At 48.3% G+C, this 17,044-nt stretch overlaps 1 protein-coding gene across 3 annotated transcripts; it reads right to left on the reverse strand.

The window, feature by feature from the left end:
• Positions 1-20: 20 nt before the first annotated feature.
• Xaf1 (XIAP associated factor 1) lies at positions 21-11,796 on the reverse strand. 3 transcript variants are annotated; one of them, XM_038327744.1, is made up of 6 exons: positions 11,465-11,796; positions 9,766-9,901; positions 7,898-8,093; positions 6,867-6,949; positions 4,245-4,562; positions 21-717 (listed from the first exon to the last, which is right to left on the reverse strand). In XM_038327744.1, the coding sequence occupies exons 1-6, from the start codon at positions 11,494-11,496 to the stop codon at positions 676-678; spliced, it is 807 nt and encodes a 268-aa protein (XP_038183672.1). In that variant the 5' UTR covers positions 11,497-11,796; the 3' UTR covers positions 21-675. The 3 variants fall into 3 exon arrangements, with proteins under 3 accessions (XP_038183672.1, XP_038183675.1, XP_038183674.1); XM_038327747.1 differs by lacking the exon at positions 11,465-11,796 and adding an exon at positions 10,793-11,025; XM_038327746.1 differs by lacking the exon at positions 21-717 and adding an exon at positions 2,299-2,345.
• Between the last annotated feature and the right edge of the window lie 5,248 nt (positions 11,797-17,044).

Here is a 17,044-nt window from a genome sequence, read left to right on the forward strand (position 1 = left end):
GTGAAAGACACACGGCTCACTTCAAAGGAGATGAAGAAATAGTTTATTTTGGAGCCAAATATGAGTGATCATGCCCCAGAAATTTTCTGAAGCCCAACCATTAAAGCCGGTCTCTTTTCCTAAATAAAGGCCACCCAAAGTGCTGAGAGTGACAATGAGTACCCTGCCCTTAACTAGAATGAGACACCATCACCCCTCCAAGGCCCAGGGGACATTGTGGAAGATGGGGCAGAAAGCTTATGAGAGCCTGGGGATTAGGGGCTGGGTAGAACGCTATAAAATGTGTTCTTCTGGATCTAGCATGGCCATGGCTGTTGCAAACATGGGCACACGTCAGCTGTGGTGACCTGCGCAAGACCTGCATGTGCATGTGTGTGCTAACATGTGCATGCACACATGCAAACACGCACACATGCAGTAGGAAGGGAGCTGCTGGGAAGAAGAGGGTTCACGGGAGTGGGGTGGGAATGAGGGAAGGCAATGGGATAAGTATGCTTAGAAGATCTTTGTAAACGTATGAAACTGTCAAAAATTAAAGGGAAAAAAATCAGTTACAGAGATTGGTAAAGAAAACAAAGTTGCGACCACCACGCAAGGAAGCAGGGAAGCCAGGGGAGGAAACTGGAAGTCTTCTGAGTCATAGGGCCTCTTTCCTCCAGAGCTATCTGCTCCTCCTCAATTGTCTTTCTTTCGATGAGCTAACCTCAGGCACTTCTCCTAAAGAAATGAAAATAGATGTTAAAAGTTTCAAGTGGGAGGCCAGTTGCTGAGTATGGACTGGCTTTTCTGTTGTTTCTCCCCAGCCGCTGGGGCTATCAAAGCCAGGGCGCTACCAGCTACATCTTAGTCCCTCGAATGCTGCTGGTCTCTGGGTGTTCCTGTCCCTTGTTCTGAAGCTTGCCTGACTGATACTGGGATGAGCCGGCATCGAAAAGACTTGGGGTAGTGGTTAGTGAAGGAGTGGGCATCATGGGCATCATGGGTATCATGGGCATCATGGGCATGAGGTACATGTAGGGTTTCTGTGTAACCACTGAAATCAATGAGCCACATTGTTTTCTTGGTTTGCACCAAGTCGTAGACTGAAGTATAGAAGAAAGTGTATAGCAACACTCCCAAATGCTCATGTTTGCATATAGGTATATCACAGGGCTTTCGAGTAACATACACTTTAAGTTTCGGTTGCAGAGACTCAAAGGACTGCTGTTTGAAAGACAATGATGCTCCCTCCATAAGCATCGTATGGGAGAGCGGGGGCAGGACAGGAACGTACCGAAACAGAAGCAGTTGGAGCAGTTTTAGGGCCCTGCAAAGTCTTGAGAGAAAAGGTGAAAACAGCTACTGGTCTTTTAGGTGCAGAGAAGTGGTTTTTATAGTTCCCAGGTGTGCAAAATTCCTGCCAACCTTGCCCACAGGTTGATTCTTCAGTTAGATTTTCCAGCGTAGTTCCCCAACCCCAGGGGTGGTGGTTGAGATCTGCTTCTGTCCTACTACGGGGGCTCAGTCAGGTAAGCAGGTAACTTAAACACTAACATAAATAAGAAGCACCCAGGAAAATGTGTGCCAGCTGCTGGTCAGAGAAGGCACGGGGCCTCCTGCTTCCTTGCAATTCCATAGTGAGCTTTAAATGTGTTTTCATTCTGAAATGCATTTTTCATACTGAAAATGGACCATGATGGTTGATTTCTTACAATTTCTCAGAACATACTTAAATTAAAAATAGTCTTCATTCCTTTGAAATTCAAATTTGATTGGGCATAACGTATTTTTACTTGCTATGTCTGGCAAGGATGGAGAAAAGTATGGAAGGAAATACTCCACTACAGATGAAATTAGTTCATTTTTATAAAACTTACACATGCATTAATAAATTAGAAAAGACCTCCCTTTCTGAAGGACTGCTCATCTTATAAAGTAATAAAAGCAAACGGCAGAGTAATAAATATACTAAGATAACACACGGTCAACAGACAATTCAGCCCTGTGGCACGTGGTAGAGAAGATAAGGCTTTGAAAGGACACCCGCAGGCTGCTGAAACTGCTTCCTCGGCAATGTGACTGGGGACATGGAGTAGGTGGGGAGAAGATTTAGCTTGTGTGTGTATGTGTGATGCTGAGGAATGAACCCAAGGCTTAAGCATGATGGACAAACATTTTATCACTGAACTATATACCTAGTCTGCTCTCCCCATCTCTCTCTCTCTCTCTCTCTCTCTCTCTCTCTCTCTCTCTCTCTCTCTTTCTCTCTCTCTCACATAGGATCTCACTGTATAACTTAGTTGACCTTGAACTCACCATGTAGCCTGGGCTGTCCTCAGACTCAGGGTCCTGCTGTCTCAGTCTTCCTTTTTTTAAAAAAAAAACCGTGTGTGGTGTTTGCATGTATGTGCAGATAAGTGTGTGAGGGTCTTTGGTATCTTTTCTTGATTGTGCCTCTGCTTTGTTTTGGGCCAGGGTCTCTCAATGAACGTCAAAGTCACAATTCCAGCTAGACTGTCCGGCCATTGAGTGCCCGGGACCCACCTGTCTCTATTCCCCTGGCACAGAGGCTTCAGGCATGAGTCACTGTGCCCGGCCTTTGCATAGGTTCTGCAGATTTGAACTCACATCCCTATGCTTGCCCAGTGAGCTCTCTAACCATCGAGCTACCGCCTCAGCGGTAACGGTCTCAGCTTCCCTCAGTGCTATGATTACAGGAATTCACCACTAACCCTGACTGAGTGCTGGTTAGTTTTTTGTTAACACAGCCTAGGGTCATCTGGAAAGAGAGACCTCAATTGATAAAATGCCACCATCACATTGGCCTGTAACAAATCTGTGGGGCATTTTCTTGATTAATAATTGCGGTGGGAAGGCCTAGTTCATTTTGGGTAGTGCCACCCCTGGGCTAGTGGTCATGGATGCTTTAAGAAAGAAGACTGAGCAAGCTTTGAGGGAGCAAGCCAGCAAGCAGCATTCCTTCATGGCCTTTGCATCTGTTCAGGCCTTCAAGCTCCTGCCCCGACGTCCCTGGGTGATGGACTATGAACAGTAAGGTGAGATAACCCTTTCCCTCTCCAAACTGATTTTGGTCATAGTGTTTTGTCACAGCAATCAAAAGCAAATGAAGACACTGAGGTAGTTTGAAAACTAGCTTTCAGTTGACATTACCAAATAATGTCTATTATAACAAAATTCAGGCTTTCTAAAAGACAGGTTCTCTCTATGTAGTCCTGGCTATCTAAGAATTTTCTATGTAGAGCAGGATAGCCTGGAACTCACAGAAATCCATCTGCCTCTGCCTCCTACGTGTTAGGGTTTAAGGTGTGTGCCACCATGCCTAGCAATATTTTGTGTTTATTAAAGTGGCAAACAACCAAATCTCTAGCCAAGAACTTAAGAGCATGCACTTTGGAGCCTTACATTGTAAAGTCCCCCAAGTGGTTCTGCATCCCCCCAGTTTCCTCATCTGTAGAATGAGGGTAAAGTAGCCTGTACTGTCTATAAGGAAGGTCAGCCATGGCTGAACACTGCAACACTTGTTACATATTGTAACAATTGTAACATACACAATGGTTGACCTACTTCTAATGGCAACTTGCATTATTACAAGAAATAGCCTTGGGGCCCCAGAAGGTGGCTCAGTAGGTGGAAACCCTTGCTATACAAACCTAGCCACTCCTGGAATTCTTATAGGGGCAGGAGATAAGAACTGACCCCACAGATGCTTACTAGTGTGGCCCTCCTCCTAATAACAATAAAATTGAAAGAATAAAGCTTTCTTTAAAAAGATGATAGTCTTGGATGGGGAACTCAGGATGAGGGAGCCAGCTATAAACCTGGGTGTGCTGGAGGCAAGCCACCAGCTGCCTTCACATCTGGAGCCAGACCCTTCTGCTCTCGGGCCTAAGCTGCCTTTCTCCACCTGGAAAGAGCTCACTGACAGCCCTCAGCTTGGCTCATTCACTCTAGGCGTTGGGGTGTTGCCCTGTGGCTGGGCCTGGTACAGTTGCTGACATAGAGAGGAGAGATCTAGTTGTACGCTCAAAGGTGACCCAGTGACTGGGAAGTGACTGGGAAGGGCTGGAGAGAATGTGGCTGGGCACACAGAAGCAGGAGGAAGCATGGGAGGAGCTGTCTGGCCACCACACTGATACACCATCCCTCCACCCTCCACCCCTCCACATCCCCCGTCACCCTCCCCTGACGCTGGGTAAGATACTGCCAGGTGAGGAGGCCGCAGGGTTGAGGGGAGAGCAAGGTACCTGGTGCGGATTTAGGATGGGCAAGGGCAGTAAGATGCCACACTGACAGCACCTCCGAAGGATGTCATAGGCTGCTTCATCGCCCGTAGGAAGAGTAGCCCTCTGCTGCACTGCAGACTTCAAAGGCAGATCCACGGTGCCATTTTGGTCCTTTGTCTCTTGCTTTCTTGCACTGTTTTTGATTTTTGTCTTTGGGCGAACATCTTTCTTCACTGAGGATGTTTGATTTTCCATCACCTGACTTGTAAGGGATGGAGGAAGAATTTTTGGTTTTCCATCCTGAAGATATGTCACGGTCCTTGAGGCTGGGCATTGTTTCTGCAAATGTGAGTGATGTGTGAGCTATAAAAAGTGACCTCAGCTGTAATAACTAGTTGAACAATACTGCTGGGATAACCTGAAAAGCTTCTCCCTATAAACACTTAGAAATGACGGGGAAGGGACAGTAACGTGGCCCCGTGAGTAAGAGTGCTTGCCGTTGAGCTGGAAGACCTGAGTCTGATTCCTGGAGCTCATGTAGCGGAGCAAAGGAACCTCTCTCCACAAGACTTTCACTCGGCAAAGATGCATGCGTGCACGCATGCACACATGCATGCATGCAGTCAGGCAAACACGCACACACACGCACACACACACACACACACACACACACACACACACACCCCAGTAAATGTAAAAAGGTTTCATGCTGTATAATACAAGGCAGACATTCAATGTTATAGCTGACTTTGTTAAAAGAAAGAAGACTGGAGGTCTGAATGTGTCCCTCTAGAGTCCAGGCTTGGGGGACAGGAGAAATGGCTCAGACATAAAGGGGACCGGCTGCTCTCACAGAGAATGCAGGATGGTTCTCAGTACTCATGTCAGGCAGCTCACAACCATCTGTAACTCCAGTTTTAGGGATATAATACCTTCTGGCCTCCATACACACTGCACGCATATGGTACATATTGTACTCATACAGACAAGGAGGCGCATACACACACACACACACATACACACACACACACACACATATGTATATAGAAATTCGTCATGATGGCACATGCTGTTATTCCCAGCACTTGGGAGATAGAGGCAGGCAGATTTCTGTGAAGTCAAAGCTAGCCTGGTCTATATACTGAGTTTCAGGACAGCCAGAGCTATGTTGAGAAACCTTATCTTCCCCGGTCCCTAAAAAAATAAATTAAAATCCAAATGTTAAACATATGGTCATAGGGGGCTACACTTTCAGGAGGTGAAGGTCATAAAGCTCCCTCCCACACGAATGGGACTGTAAAAGAGGCTTCAAACAGCCTAGCTAACTGCTAACTTGCTCTTCTGCCTCTGCATTCAAGGCAGCAGCAAGGCCCTCCCTGGACACCAAATACCTACACTCTGAACTTGCATTTTAAGGCTTCAGAACACTGAGAGATACATTTCTGTCATGTAAAAATTACCTAGCCTGTGGTCTTTTATTACACCAGTACAAATGGACCAAGACACTGCCAGAGACGTGTGGTTAATCTTGGCCTAACCAGGGGCTTGGGTGAGAGGAAAATCCCAGCTGTGAAAGATGAGGCGCGGGAAGGAAAAGCCCCTCCCCTGCACGGCACTGCCAGGAATGGTGGGTCTCAGCTGCCGCAATTAAGAGAACTAGGCTCATCCCTAAGGTTCCCTAGTTCTGCTGTTTCATAGTGGGTTTTGTTTTTTTAGATAGTGTCTCACTATGTAAACCAGGCTGGCCTGGAACTCAGAGCTCTGCCTGCCTCTGCCTCTGCCTCCCGAGTGCTGGGGTATTCTATTTTTCTGTTTTTCTTAAGAAAGATAAGTACATCTCTGTTCCGGAGGAGGGGGGGTAGGAGGGAGGAGATGAGTTCTTGGGAGAGAAGCTGTGGGGTGGCTCTATGAGACAAGAGGTGACTTGGCTCAATAATGCACTAAAAGGCATCTAAGGCTATGGAGGGCTAAGTCAGGCAGTACTCTTCTGTAAAAGCAACCAGCTAATCAGCTCCACCATCGGACATCTTTGGAGTCCCTTTTTATACTCAGTATGCTGTCGGAAATTATGGAAAGATGGGAAGGCCCCTTTAGTCTCATCGGGGAGTTCACGGCTAAACAACACATGGGCAGAAAGCCTAAAAGTGCAAGGCCCGTAGAGGACCTCATTGCAGAGTCTAGGCCCTGAAGGTTGGTGACTGTCAGAGGTGACAAAGGCCAACAGGAGTTGTTAGGGCTGCTGCTTGACGGGCTAGGCACAAATGAAAACCAACTATGCCTGCCAAACTTGCCTAAAGAAAACCTTGGGACATAGCGAAGCAAAACTTAAGTAAAACAACAGACGTTGCCGGGCGGTGGTGGCGCACGCCTTTAATCCCAGCACTTGGGAGGCAGAGGCAGGCGGATCTCTGTGAGTTCGAGACCAGCCTGGTCTACAAGAGCTAGTTCCAGGACAGGATCCAAAGCCACAGAGAAACCCTGTCTCGAAAAACCAAAAAAAAAAAAAAAAAAAAAAAAAAAAAAAAAAAAAAAAAAAAACAACAGACGTTAGAACCTTTGATAACTGAGCCGCGCAAACCTGGAACTGCGTTGCACACCTTGCTTTCTGGAGTATGCACTGGCTGCTGGGCAACTGCTACTCACCATGTGGGAGACATACTTATTTTCTGGAATTATCTGTTTGCAGTAATCACAATGGGTCCTTCCAGGAGATACATTTCTCTTCCCTGAGCGAACACAGAAACACCGCAAATAACTGTTCTTGACCACGGCTGGCCCACCTCCCTCCTGGATGCTCCCATGGCCTGTCTTCATGAGCATTAGCCGTGCCTAGGCTAGCCTGGTCTTGAGTTCCTTACCCCTCAGCACTCATACAGGAGAGGACTGGCTGGACAGCCATTTTTATTACAGTGACACTAATGAAGAGCCCTTGGTTCCTCATGAATTGGAACACTTGGTTCTTAGCTACTAATGCTGTTTTGGCAAGTTGTGGCACCTTTATGGGTAGAGTCTCACTGGAAGAAGTGGGGTGCTGGGTGCAGGCCTTGAGGTTTCTTAGCCCATCTCCAAGTCTTTGTTCCCTTTTGTTTCCCACTGTGGGTTCAGAGTGACGGGTGTGGTGCCTCCCGCTCCTGCTGCCATGCCTTAACAAGACTGTTATTTCTCAAACTGTGAGCCTTAATAAACCCTTCCTTCCTTAAGCTGCTTCTTACCATTTTTTTTTAAAAAAATATCACATAATGGCAAAAATAGGCAATACACTCTGGTGGAAAAGGAGGAGCCAGACTTGGTGCTGGGCGTGGGGAAGTCCAGTCTTATTTGTTTCCTGATCTCTTTGTGTGTTTTTCATCTACAGGATGATTTGGGTAGCCTTTACCAGGCTAAGATTGTCTTTGGCATGTAAAGAAAGCCCTTCATATTTAGAATTCCCCATGGCTTTCTCTCCCTCTTCTCTGTGGCTTTTGTACCCCACCCCTGGCCTCTAGTTTTCCCTGGATAACTTACTGAAGGGCACTGCAGACACCCAAGAAGGCTACTCCAGTTTAATGGAAGCATACAGAATGGACTCTCTTCTCTCCTGTGCTGTTAAGGGTCCCTGTCATTGCATCCTGCCCAGGAGAGCATCTGGCCCTGGAAACGATCCCTTCCCTCTCCAGCTTCTCCCCCATACTCACCTTCCTCAGGCTCGGCCTTTGCACTCAGACACACAGCTTTGTGCTGGGCCAGCACTCGGAGAACAATGGGCTGGTTGCAGTGTGGACAGCGCTCTGTCCGGCTGCTGCAGTGGAACTCGTGGACATTCAGTTTGCTGAGGTGCACGGCCAGCTCACAGAACTTGCACGTGGCAGGGTGCTGTTGGATTTTCTTGGCCTGTGGAAAGATGGAGGACATGGGCCCAACTCCCTAGGAGACTGAAGCCAATCAGAGAAAGTGCTGGCAAGGGTCAGAGGCAGAGATTGTCCTTGGGGATTGGGAACTCTCTAGTTTGCTTTCTGTTGCTCTGAGAAATAAATATCATGACCAAAAGGCAACTTGGAGAGAAAAGAGTTCATTTCATCTTACGCTTCCACATCACAGCCTATCATCCAGGGAAGCCAGGGCAGGAACTCAAGGAAAGAACCTGGAGGCAGGAATTGAAGCAGAGACCATGGAGGAGTGCTGCTTACTGGCTTGCTATGATTTGCTCTCTTTACAACCCAGAACCTCTTGCCAAGGAGTGGTACTGCCCACTGTGGGCTGGGATCTCTCACATCAGTCATAAGGAAAATGCCTGTCGACACACCCACAGATCAATATGATGGAATTCTTCAACTGAGATTCTGTCTTTCCACGAAACCAGAACCTGTGTCAAGTGGACAAAAGTTAAGCAACACACGCATAGATTGTGGAGATCTCCATATCAAGCATGTATGTGGGGTGGAGGAATTTGCATCTCTGGGGCAGAATGGTCTCCACAGTTCTCCTGGCTCCTCAGGTGGAGAGGCAGTGATCAGGGCTAGGGGAATCTTTATGACTGGTCTCTCCTCCCCTCTCTGCCTCTTTCTCTCTGGTTAGCCTGCTTGCCCGTAGAGGAAAAAATCAACTTCAGCAGGGGAGGGCTTGCACATGCTGGTGACATAAGACGGGCCACCCAAACCGTGCTGGCTGGTTTTATGTCAACTTGATGCACGATAGAGTTATCTGAAAGGAGGCGGTCTCAACTGAGAAAATGCTTCCAAAAGATCTGGCTATTGGACATTGTTTTAGTGATTGATGGGGGGAGTGTCCCTGCCATTGTGGGTGGTGCCATCCTTGGGCTGGTGGCCCAGAGTTCTAGAAGAAAGCAGGCTGAGCAAGTCATGGGAAGCAAGCCAGTAAGTGGCACCCCCCATGGTCTTTGCTTCAGCTCCTCCAGGTTCCTGCCATGCTTGAGTTCCTGTCCTATTTCCTTAAGCCAAATAAACCTTTTCCTCCCCAAGTTGCTTTGATCCTGGAGTTTCATCAAACAGTAACCCTACCTAGGATACAAACACGTGTACACAGAGGTGTGGGTTCCAGTCCAAGGCCCTGGCCTCTCCTTACACAGTCGGGCTAACCATGCTTCCCATTTGAGTTCACGAGATCCTAGAGGATGGAGACCCGGAATGGCTACCCCAGCGTTCCTCCAGCACCTAGCCTAGGGCTCAAAAGGTGTTTGTAGGACCAGCTTGAATCTAAATGGTTGCCTGAGCTTGATCCTCAGGAAGATAAAGCACAAGAGGGACTGACTCAGAAAGGTAGGAAAGAAAACTGAGGTGGGGCCATCTGCCTCCTCCTTACAAGTTTCTAAAGAATTTAGCTTTTCTTAAAATGGATCCCTTGCCTTGCCAGACCCATAGTCCCACAGCAGAGAAGTAGAAAGGGAAAAACAGCACAGCTTCAATGTAGCACAAAAAACCCCCAAAACCAAAAACCAAAAACCCTTTCCCCAAACTGGTGGGGCTATGAGTTACCCACAGGGCCAGGGAGGACTGGATTCCAGCTACTGACCCCCAGACCTCTGTCCTGACTGCCACCTGCTCACCTGTTGGTGCACAGTGTCTACATGCTCCTTCATCTTTGACTGTGGGATGGGTTCCTCACATTCCGGGCAAACGGCCAGGAAGCGCAGGCAGTGGGCCTCGTGGAGGGTGAAGTGGGCAGAGGCCACATTTCTTTTGCTTCAGGATAAAGTGGGGGAGAAAGAAAGGCTCATTGTCTTAGCAGAAAGCAGGAGGCCTTGCTGCATACCTAGGCACGCTCTCCCCAGGCCTGCAGCAGTGTCGCCGGTGATGCCCCCCTGCCCTGCTTGTGCTGCTGAAAAAGCAGAAAAATTCGCCGTCATAAAATAAGTGTGAGGGCAGTCTACGAAGTACTACGCTGCCCAGGAGAGTGGGTGGGGAAAGAGTGGTAGGAAGGCGTTACCAGGGCAACAGGGCAGCAGGAAAGCTTTCGAGAGTGCTGATAGGTTTATTTCCTAGGTTGTGGGATGGTTTCACAGATAAGTAACGTATACTTTAAACATGGACAAGTCAGTTGGGCCTGTTGGCACAGGTTTGCACTACCAGCTGTTCATGAGACTGAGACAGGAGGATGGCTAGTTCAAGGCCTACCTAAGCTATAGAGTGAGTTCAAGATCAGCCTGGACAACTTACTGAGACCCCCCCCCCCCCCCCCCCCGTCTTAAAATGCAAAGTAAAAACAAAGCTGGGGATACAACTTGGTAGAGTGATTGGCTGCTCTGTAATACCCTAGGCTCAGTGTCCAGTACTCCCCCACCTCCACAGAGCTGGGGAGGGAGGAAGATAAAGCTTATCCGTTTCCAGTTATCGCTCAGTAAAGCCATCATGGCAACAAAATAACTAACACATCAGTCCGTGTGGCAGCCCTGCGGTTTTAGAACCTCCAATGGTTTCCCAGCTCTTTAAGAGCGAAAGTCCACCCAGCTGTCTCCTGTCCTTGGGCTCTCCTGAAGCTACCCAGACAGGGGCTGAGACCCCAGAGAGTCTGCCGCAGCAGGGTGTTCTCTGATAAGCTCATCACCAGAAACGCTGAATCTTTCACCCACTTACCTGAGCCGCTGAGCGCTGAGGAGAAAGGAAACCAAAACTACATCCCTAAAAGGCCAGGCAGGCGCCCCAGGGCCTGAGCACCTGGGTCACGGCAACAGAGGGACTGGAAAACCTCACTGCTGTCAGCTGATCAAGCTGTCCCCACAGCTGCACAGGGTGACATCCCCTTGCTCAGCTGCTGGCCCTCTCTGTTCTGCCTGCCTACACACTCAGCACTTCTCCCAGAGTCTGGAGATCCTGGGGAGGCTTAACCCAGTTACTGCAACAGGAGGGTTCTGCTGGGAGACAGGCTCCCTTTACGTGGAGGTGTGGTCATTGCTCTCTGCTCCGTCCTGCATGTTCTACCTCCAGCTCCTTTGGGGGGGGGGATGGAGGGAATAACCCCAGAGCTCCTCTCAAGGCCCTCTCACAGATGCTGCCAGGACCCCCCACAGTGGGACCCAAGCTTTGACAGGAATGAATAGCCTGTTAGGGACAAGTCCCTGGCTACTTAACTTCATGGCTGACCAGCCAGCCTGAAACAGCCATGCTGAGGGAGTGTGCTGACAACTGAGGTACCACTGACCACTCTATGCAGAGGTGGAGTTTTAGGCTCCTCACCCCAGGGGTTCCAGTCCCTTCTGGCTTTCTGTGTGGCATGCCCCTCAGCACCAAAGAGAAAGTTTCTCTTACCAGTTCTGGCACACCTGGAAGTCAGCCTCCATATTCTGCTTCTTGGGAGGATTTCTGTGAAGTTTCCTCTTCTGCACACGAGAAAATAAAACTGAAAGTGTTTCCCCAGTCTGGCTCACAGCGGCAGGGAGGAGGGGACTTTCAGGATTCTCTACTTGGGGTGGTTCCCAGGTCCCTGCAGCTGGACACTCCCAAGGCCACTGTGCAGCATAATCGAGTTCCCTGACATGCCCCTCGTTCTGTGCTGTCCCTGAGCTACTGTTACTGTGACCTCCAGGGTGGGGGTCACCGGGCAGGTCTCCTCTGGGTTGTACAATGGCTCCTTCCTTTCTCCCTCCCCCTCCCTCTGACTGGATTCACTCCCTCTGGGTCCCCACCCCTTTCTCAACCTGTGACACCACTCCTCCTCTTTGCCTCTGGTCCCATCCTCCCGGTGGTGTTGAGCTTGAGTCTGCATCCTGAAGAAGCAGCCCCGACACCTGCACCCTGCTTGGGCTCCAGTTTGTAGTGACTGAACACAAGGTCTTTGAGGAACTGGGTAGGGGTGGGTGGGTGGTGCAGGGTGCTGGCTGCTCAGCCGAGAAGCTTTGGGGCAAATGTTGGAAGTGGGCATGGATAACTCTTGAGTTTGTCCTTCTCTGCAAAAAACAGTGCTGGCAAACATTGTCATAAGCCCAAGGTGACAGGCACTACAATGAGACCTTGTCATCCTGTCCTCAAATGGCAAAACTGAGGTCCAAGAGACTGAATAATCTGCACAAATTCCCAGGCAAGATGGCCCAACGTATGAGTCCCCTGCCATTGCTGCAGTGCTGGGGGATCTGCACTCAGATCCCGGCCATCTCAGCCTTCTGGAAGCTGTTTCCTGGCCGACTCGGCTTCACTGGGGCTCCTGGGGGACTTACAGTCTAGGTGCTCCTAGAAGTTGCGTGTGACATCGCTGTCATGTCAGGGTATGTTTGTTCTTGAGGAGGTGCACACAGCCCCAGGGAGATGACTGACAAGACTAGCTAACTTCATGTCTTTGAATCTTTGGGGCTCACAGAAACCAAATTCTGTTAAAGGCAATCCATGTCCAAAATTATTATATGGCATAATGGAATCAAGTGGATACAGAACGGTTGCTAGTTTCTTGTGTTTGTTTTCTTTTTCTCCACCTACAGGAAGAAGCAGGGCATCATTAGTTAAATAAAGATGATAAAAGGGGTTTGGGGAGGGGTAGATAGTGGTATGGCACTTGCCTAGAATGTACGAGGCTTTGGGGTTGGTCTCTATTACACACACACACACACACACACACACACACACAAAATCAATCAATCACAAAATAGTATATCTCCGTGGCAACTGATACATTCACAAATACAGCCATGCACCAAAAATTGACATTTCTGACAACAATGGAGCTGTATGTGAAATAGTATCCACACTTATGTTCTTACAGAGAGCTGAAGAAGTCCTGTCCCCCAGTGATGAAGCAGTTTTTGAATGTCACAGCAGTGAGTCACTTGTGTTTGTGCTGACTTGGCATGAATGCAGGGTGCAAGAAGGTGTGTGAATATAACCAAGCTGCATTATATACATGTATTAAAATGCCAAATAAACAATAAACAAAAAACATAGCACATGCTGGGAGGTGGTGGTGCACGCCTTTAATCCCAGCACTCGGAAGGCAGAGGCAGGCGGATCTCTGTGAGTTTGAGGCCAACCTGGTCTACAAGAGCTAGTTCTAGGACAGGCTCCAAAGCTACAGAGAAACCCTGTCTCTGTAGAACACAAAATTATATATAGGGCAAGTTCAGTGTGTAAAGCATCTGCCACTAAACCTGACATCCTGAGTTCAATTCCCGTGACCTAGGAGACAAAGACTCTGAAGGGAGTTTCCATCTCAGGACACACCCCAAAGACTTACTCTTTAAAAATGGAGGAATTGTTAAGACCCCATTTTTCTTGGCTCAGACTTAATAAAAAACACTCTCTATAACAAAGAATGGGGGCAGCTTGGAACCCAGGCCCCCTTCTTCTGGGAAAGGACAGTAGTACTTGAATTTACATCAGTTCTAGACTTTGTCTCTTGACTTTCTGTAAATTATAAGGTAGCCTCAGACATGGAACAAGATTAGACGTCTCAGTTCTTATTGACCAAACTGTGAATAAATCCAGATTCTTCTATTAATTTCTGTCAATTTTTTAAAAGTCAGGGTCTCTTGTAGCCCAGACAGACCTCAAACATGCTCTAGGCCTTGAACTCCTGATCCTCCTACCCCTACCTCCTGAGTGTAGAGATTAACAAGCGTGCATCCTCACACCCGGTTCCTAACAAGGGAACTGGGTGTACCAGTTGCTGTCTCATTGTTGCAACAAAGTATCTGACAAAAGGAACTTAAGTGAGGACGGGTTTGATGGCTGACAGTCCCAGGGATACAGCCTGTCAAGGTCAGGCAGGACTGAGGCAGAGGTAGGAGGTGGCTCTTCAGATGTCCACACATTATATCCATGAGATAGTGATGAATGCTTGCACGTAACTGACTTTCATTCTTAAAAATTCAGTCCAGCCTTCCCAACCCCCATGAGATAGTACTGCTCACACTTAATATAGGTCTTCCACCTCTCAAATCTAGACATGTCCAGATATTTGTTTCCATGGTGATTCTAAGTCCCACCAGGTGAATCAGGCAGACAGTTTACAGACCCGAGTGTATTTGGTAACAAGACTGCTCCAGTTGGTGAGATTTAAACCTTCTGGAAGCTCTTGACTACAGAGGGGATCTCTCCGAGATGCTTCTGCTCACACCAAAGAGGTTCCTCTGGGAGCAGCCTCTCACTTCCACGTTCTCCTGTGTTTCTTTACCGACACTGTCCGACGCTATTAAACATGCTCTGATGTCACAGATTGACACCTCTCTCAAGATGCATTCCTGTCCTTGAGTGCTGATGACTGTGATTGTCACTCCATTTGAAACCCAGGGGACAGAGTTGTGCTGTAAAGGGGTGAGCCAGGATAAGCATGAAGGCATCTTAGGAACCCCTGCCATGCTTCTGGACAAAGTTCTTTGGGTGGGAGAAGAGATGGCTTCAGGGGTCAGGCATGGAGGCATCGAGACGAAGCAAACAGCCAGTCTGAGTGTTGGTGTTCCAGTGGGTGAGCTCTGGAGAGCTCTCTTGAGCTGGAGAGCGTCAGACGAGCTCACATGGAACAGGCCAAGGGCAGCGCCTGGGAAGAGACAAGGGAGTGGCCAGCAGGGCTGGTGCCATAGGGATTTGAGAACAAGATCTGGGAGCTGCTCATCACCAGCCCTTCTCCCCTTCCCCCCTCCCCCCACCCCTACCCTTCTGTCCCCAACCACCACTCTCAGCTCAGTTCAGATGTTCAGCCCACTGTCATTGTGGGACACGACAGTATACAGGCAGACATGGTGCTGGAGAAGCTGAGAGTTTTACCTCTTGCAGGCAACAGGAAGTGGTCTGTCTCACTGTGTGCAGCTTGAGCAAAGGAGACCCTAAAGTCCAGCCCCGCATTGACACACTTCATCCAACAAGGCTACACCTCCTCCAAGGAACCTGTTCTACTGTGTATCACCCACCCTCATCCTCAGGTTTGTAAACTGAAGTTTAGTGGGGGAGGGGCCCACACCTGTGTTAGAGGTTTCTTAAAATCCAATGACGGATTAGCTACTTGTGAGTGTAGAAAGAATGTTGCCTACCCAGAGTCAAATTACCTTGTGCTGTTTATTCTTAGCTCCCTTAATAGCCACTCATTACCCACCTTTATGTCTGGCCTCACTTCCTTTTGGCTTGCAGGTAAAACCTTTAAAATATATTCTTAGCAACCACTAGCTTCCACCAATTCAAAAGCTAAGGATGTCATCAGGTAGCACGCAAAACCTATAGCATAGCTTCCCCGACTTTGCTGTAACCCACCTGCCCGTGGTCACAGACATTTGGTGTTTTTGGTTAATGCCTTGATTATATGACCCACTTTGTTCTGAAATGACTAAGTTCTCACGTGATTGTTTCCACACTGGAACATGTTGTTCCAGGCAACCCGAATCTGTGCTCCTGGGTTATGGTCACTTATGTTTGGCTCAAAGAGCTGTGCTTTGCATTGACAACTTCTTAGAGTTTTCCCAGGAGACAGAAACAGTTGCACTAACACAAGGGTTTCACCCTGCCATCTGCAGCCATGATGAGCAGACCCTGTGGATTCTTGTGGAGGCTGTGGAATGGAGCACCCCTCTGAGAAGGAAAACAGGATTGGACAGATAGCCCAGCCTGGCAGACTCCATGACTAAGATATCAAAGGAGAGAGAGAGAGAGAGTGCGTGGGGATATTGGCCAGGTGACTACATCAGTGGCTCCATGTCCAGGCATTGCCCCCATCTGAGCCTGCCCAACAGCTGCAGTTGTAAACATCATCATTCTTCATCATATTGATAGGAAAGGAGACCCAGAGAGGTCAGGTTTCTCAAGGTCATGGACCTAAGTCCGGCCATGAGTATCAATGTTGGGATTGAAACTGGATTGATCTGATTCAGGTGACCCTGTTTGACAGTTGACTTGTATGGTGTGTGTGTGTGTGTGTGTGTGTGTGTGTGTGTGTGCACGCGTGCGTGCGTGTGTGCATGTGTGTATGTGTGTGTGTGTGTGTGTGTGTGTGTGTGTGTGTGTGATCTTCCTGGTAGGAGAGAGGATATTATAAAGAGACACTTGTGGTCCTTCCTTTGGCCATCAGACTCTTGTTAACAATGGACCACAAAGAATTAAAATTCACCCAGGCTGGGCAGTGATGGAGCATGCCTTTAATCCCAGCACTCAGGAGGCAGAGGCAGGAGGATCTCTGTGAGTTCGAGGCCAACCTGAGGAGCTAGTTCCAGGACAGGCTCCAAAGCTACAGAGAAACCCTGTCTTGAAAAACCAAACCAAACCAAAACAAACAAACAAACAAACAAAAACAAAAGCAAACCAAGAAATAAAATAAAATAAAATTCACCCAGGAAACCCCATGCCAGAGGAAGAGAAAGGCTGAGACCCTAGTGCCAGAAGGAGGAAGAACTTGCCTTCCAAGAAGAGATGCCGCATAGCTCTGAAAACTTGCTGAACTCCTTGCAGGAAAGACGGGAGCTGAGACGAAGATGGTTGTGGTTTGAAAGAAAATGGCCCCCAAAGGGAGTGGCACGATAAGGGGGCGTGGCCTCATCAGAGTAGGTGTGGCCTTGTTGGAGAAAATGTGTCATTGTGGGGTTGGACTTTGAGATCTCCTTTGTTCAAGCTACACCCAGTGAGACAGACCATTTCCTGTTGTCTATAAAATGTAGAATTCTCAACTTCTCCAGCACCATGTCTGCCTGCACACTGCCATGTCCCACCATGATGACAGTGGATTGACCATCTGAACTGTAAGTGAGACACCTCAATGAAATGTTTTTCTTATAAGAGTTGCCATGGTCATGGTGTCTCTTCACATAGTAGAAACCCTGTCTAAGACAATGTCAATGAGACTTGACCATACTTTGGTAGTCTCTGTTTAGTTATATATACCTTGCTTTTATTTCGGCCTAATCCTCATGTCGATATCACCCA

Source organism: Arvicola amphibius, chromosome 4 (assembly GCF_903992535.2).
Source record: "Arvicola amphibius chromosome 4, mArvAmp1.2, whole genome shotgun sequence".
NCBI lineage: Eukaryota > Metazoa > Chordata > Mammalia > Rodentia > Cricetidae > Arvicola > Arvicola amphibius.

Coding starts and splice junctions, on each gene's coding strand:
- Xaf1 (XM_038327744.1), bottom strand. CDS start 11,496: ATGGAGGCTGACTTCCAGGTGTGCCAGAACTG. Junction 8,094..9,765: donor TAGACACTGTGCACCAACAG/GTGAGCAGGTGG, acceptor ATCTTTCCACAG/GCCAAGAAAATCCAACAGCA. Junction 718..4,244: donor CCATCCTAAATCCGCACCAG/GTACCTTGCTCT, acceptor TCATTTCTTTAG/GAGAAGTGCCTGAGGTTAGC.